Source organism: Helicoverpa zea, chromosome 2, assembly GCF_022581195.2.
Source record: "Helicoverpa zea isolate HzStark_Cry1AcR chromosome 2, ilHelZeax1.1, whole genome shotgun sequence".
Taxonomy (NCBI): Eukaryota; Metazoa; Arthropoda; class Insecta; order Lepidoptera; family Noctuidae; genus Helicoverpa; species Helicoverpa zea.
Window position 1 is genome coordinate 11,581,402 of NC_061453.1, and position 4,411 is coordinate 11,585,812.

At 32.6% G+C, this 4,411-nt stretch overlaps 1 protein-coding gene across 1 annotated transcript; it reads left to right on the forward strand.

The window, feature by feature from the left end:
* Window positions 1-1,059: 1,059 nt before the first annotated feature.
* Window positions 1,060-1,996, forward strand: LOC124645005 (the record flags this gene model as incomplete). The annotated part of the gene is made up of 3 exons (XM_047184728.1): window positions 1,060-1,221; window positions 1,622-1,729; window positions 1,909-1,996. Coding segments are annotated over 3 exons (294 nt in total), but the record flags the coding sequence as incomplete, so codon positions are not given.
* Between the last annotated feature and the right edge of the window lie 2,415 nt (window positions 1,997-4,411).

The following is a 4,411-nucleotide window of genomic DNA, read 5'->3' on the forward strand; positions in this document are numbered from 1 at the left end:
GACTACTGGCGCAAAAACTTGAAGATTTTCTTAATGGAAAACCTCAAAGCTCCTCGTTAGATAATGTTGTAAGTAAATAATCAGTTACTATACATGGTAACCAAACTTATACCAATATTGGCGGCATGCAACTAACTTCCGAGCGTAGGTTCCCGCATGTGGTCATACCCTTTGCGAACCTGCTAGTACCAATTATACCTCAAAATTGTTTCTGCGGAGTGACTCATGCGGTGTTCCGAGTTGCCATTAAGTTTGGTTCATACTAAAACTATGTATAGTTAGTATGTATCATTTTCTAAATAAATGTTTAAGAAGTAACAAATTGCTTTTCTATAGTAATGGATGTTGTTTCGTAAATAAATACTTATCTTTATATATTTACAAAATTATATACATATGAGTTTGTGGATATAGTTTCTACAAAAATGCCATATTTTATAATTTATCTATTTCAGCACATTGAAAGGACAAATAACAAAAATGAAGACTGGGAGTAAGTGCACATATTTAAATTAAATAATGATAATAATTATTTGTTTTTACAACTGGTTACGTATAAGGTTAAACTTCCAAACATAAATCAGTGTAATACATATTATAATATGTAATATTACGAAAAAAACATTTTTTTCTGAATGTTACTGTTTATCATTTATTTTTAATATTTGTATTTATATTTATTTAAAATAAAATCGCAATTATTTGATGCTATGATACTAATGTTTTAAATATCTCACAGCAACGAAGACAGTGTAAGTAACTATAGATATAAATATACATAGAAACAAAATTACTCGTAAGAAATATTATGAAGCTAAATAATGTGTTTGATTATTCCTTTGCTTAAACGCACTAAAATCATGCTCTATTAAAAAAATGTGTTAAACAAACCAATAATTTCTAAAAGTCTCTAAGCCACTGTTCCATGCGCAAAAATACTAGCCAAAAGATGTCGGCGAAAGTGTAATTTCCATAAATATTGCCAATGATTTTCTTTCTATTCCTTTTGGTTACATATAAAATTAATTATTATTATACTTCGCTTAGTTTAAAGCCTAAAATAATATTTTTAAGGACGAGAGCCCAGACTTCACACTCAACTCTAGAAGAACGGGTGGTTCGGACGAAGGATCTGAAGAATCTGAGATGGAGAAGAATCCGGGGAACCCTTTCACCATACACAAGAATAAATACAAACAAAACTGGCCTTATGATCATTTTGTAAGTTTAAGTTGCAATCGCCAGCAACTTTTTTAGCAAGTTTTTCGAGAACATGAGCATCTATTTTTTCTCTTGAAGCAAATGTTTACTTTGAAATTCGTAGTTAGCAGTTATTGTAAGAAAAATGTTTATGTTGTCAGTGAACTAGGGCCTAAGTTTTGCTGGACCACCAAATGACTCCTGATATGGGTGAGGCTATGGAAACTGCTAAAAAGTTGACTAAAGTTTGCCATGTTCAAAAAATATTATTTAAGTATCTATTGTTTGCATAATTATTATATAATCAATGCATTATTCATGAATCAGTGCATTAACGCAACGTAACATCAATGACGTCAGGTTATCAAAAGAAGATATTGCATTTAATAGTATTCCTTTACAAATATTATTACGTTTATAGATGGACGGTGACCATATGAATATAAATCCTTTTGGACCACAATTTCAAAGCTTAGGACCCAGTGGGCCGGAACTATTCTTCGGAAGAAAGTGGTGGTACTTTAACCAGGTAAGATAGCCTGTTCTAATATTTCTAAGATGTTATAAATGTGGCAACATTCATGGTTTTTTAAATAATGTATTTTACCTAAACATTGCTGGAATTTTCATTAATAATTATAAGGCCAGAAATGTTTTTTATTACTAATTTTATTATTGCTTTACAAGATTTGTAATTTTATTTTACAGGATGACTACAAGCCGATGGGTTAACTTAACAATTATTCCAACCAAGATTATAGCTTACAAATTATGTAAATATAATATTATTATAAAAGGCAATTTTATTTTTAAACATTATTTTATAAAAACCTAATGGGAGCTGAAGCTGTCGGCAATAAATATTTCAAGTGTAATGATTATTTTATCGCCACAGTGCTTGCTGAATTCCAGTCAAAGACCTCGAAGACTTCTCGCAGGCTATTAGCATTAAGGCTGGTACCTCATTGGGAATGATCGTCGAAACGCAAACGCGACGTGGCGGTCGCGTTTCACTAGCAAAAGATCAAGTTTCGTGTATAGAACACGAGATATAAATTTATTAAATAATGACTATTTAAATATCTGAATTTAATCTGGCAAAAGAACTGAAGAATCTCAGACTAGCTGTTAACATTAACATGGAATATAAAAAAAAAAACTAAACAGACGGAATTACATTGCACCAGAATTACATTACAAGAAAAATAGGTATATATATAGTATTATACCTATTTTCAAAACTGTGCTTTGTCCAAAGCGCCTTCATACCCTTGGCAGCAGCCAAAAGCTGAGCTGTATAAACGCCGCCGCCGCGCCGCCCGTAAGAAAAACGTCGGCCACTGTAGGGTCAGCCTAACCTTGATTTGTTTACCTTTCTCAGATAAACGCAATATTGTTATTAACTTTTGCTTAAATACTAAATACCCCCGAGCAAGATTCTATGAATAATACATTGTATTGAGAACGAAATATTGAGTAAAGAATATTTAGTTCTGACCTTTCAGGTTAGTGATTAGTTCTCTAAAATATTTTAGATCACGGTTTATTATTTATTTAAAAACGCAAATATTATCGTTAACAATTTAAATGAAGGAGCTTTAAAAATCATTAAAAAAATATGTTATTATAAAATCTAAAGTTAGTATCTATGGATGTTTATTCCTCTTTGTCGCAAAAACTACCGAATGGATTTCAAGAAAACTTGGCAGTATTGTAGCTTACAATAATTAAATCATAATAACATAGGCTACTTTCACGCAAGTGCGGGAATTAGTTCCCCCGGGACGTGGGTATAACTGCAGGTGAAACCTCATCCACCTGTTTAACCTTACAACATAGCAATATATAATGGGCCTCATGGGAAATCCAAGCAGAGGAGAATTTTGATTACGCTATCGAAGCGAGGGTTGAACCAGTTCATCATATTTTTCTCCGATATTTGAGGTTCAAACCCCCTATCAATTACTGTCGTAAGAAATTTACTTTACCCTCAAAAGCAAGGAAAGCGTTATACCGTATTTATAAAAGACCTTCATAAAATTATTCGAGGTTTATATTTTGGGATTTTGGGGTTATTATTTTACTAGCTTTGAGGACCCGGTTTCACCTGTGTCTTGAGGGAACTACTCCATAAACATGGATAAAAATAATGTATTGGAAGCCTGCACGACAACAACGCCATTTGAAATTCACAACTTCACCTACATAGTTGTGTCAAATATAGAAGTACAATTAATGTTATACCTACATAATTTTTAATAGCTATACTTATAAAATTTTCTAAAGAGCGAATGACTATCTGGAAGATATCAGCCCTTTCCATACGACAATCTCTAACAATTCAATATTTTAGCGCAAAATTAAATGCAACAGACTCACGTTCGTAATTATTTACATTAGTAAGGATTCGTCTGTTGTTGCCGAGTTACAATTTATTGCTTCCTTGTTATTGTTTTCTGTTTTGATGACGGTAAAAGTTTATTTTGCAAAGAGTTGCTAGGTTAATTTAGAAAGGTTTTGTGTAGATGAATTTAGAATCAACAAAAACGTTTGCGGGTTTTTGTGAAGTTATACAAAATTCTTGATGTTTACCAAACCATAAAACCAACATGCAGGAAAAAGATGATACCAAGCTCTTACTTGAGATGTTATACAAATGGTACAAGATACATGTCATTGAATTTTTTGAAAACCTTAAGAAAAGTAAGACAGGCCTTCTGAATTTATTTAAAAACTTTTTCAAATCATCAACCTCTTATCAAATTAGCTACTAAAATCGCCATTGAACTAAACCTCTAAAATCAAACGAGGCCTAACATCGGTTTCTATTTCCTGGGCGAGTGAAAGGTATACATTTCACGTTCATAGCACTGGCAACACTGAATGGTTTTGACGCCCACACGGCGTCGTGTCAAACTTCCTGGCTTTGGTTGCGTCGAAAACAACACGATGCAATAATCACGTGGAGCTATTGAAAAATGGAGGTGGTGTGTGAAAAAATGAGGCAACATCTATACAGTTAAAAAATATTTCACAGTAGGTTTAACTCCAAGTTTGCCGGATCCTAGAAGTAGAGTAACTGGCCCATTATATTCGCTAAACGAATAAACATGTTGTCTAATCGAATTCCAAAAAAAGAAGGATCTCAAATAGGTTGAATACCTTTTTCGTTCATATTCCTTGTGTTAAAGTGTTATGCTAAGGGATACTT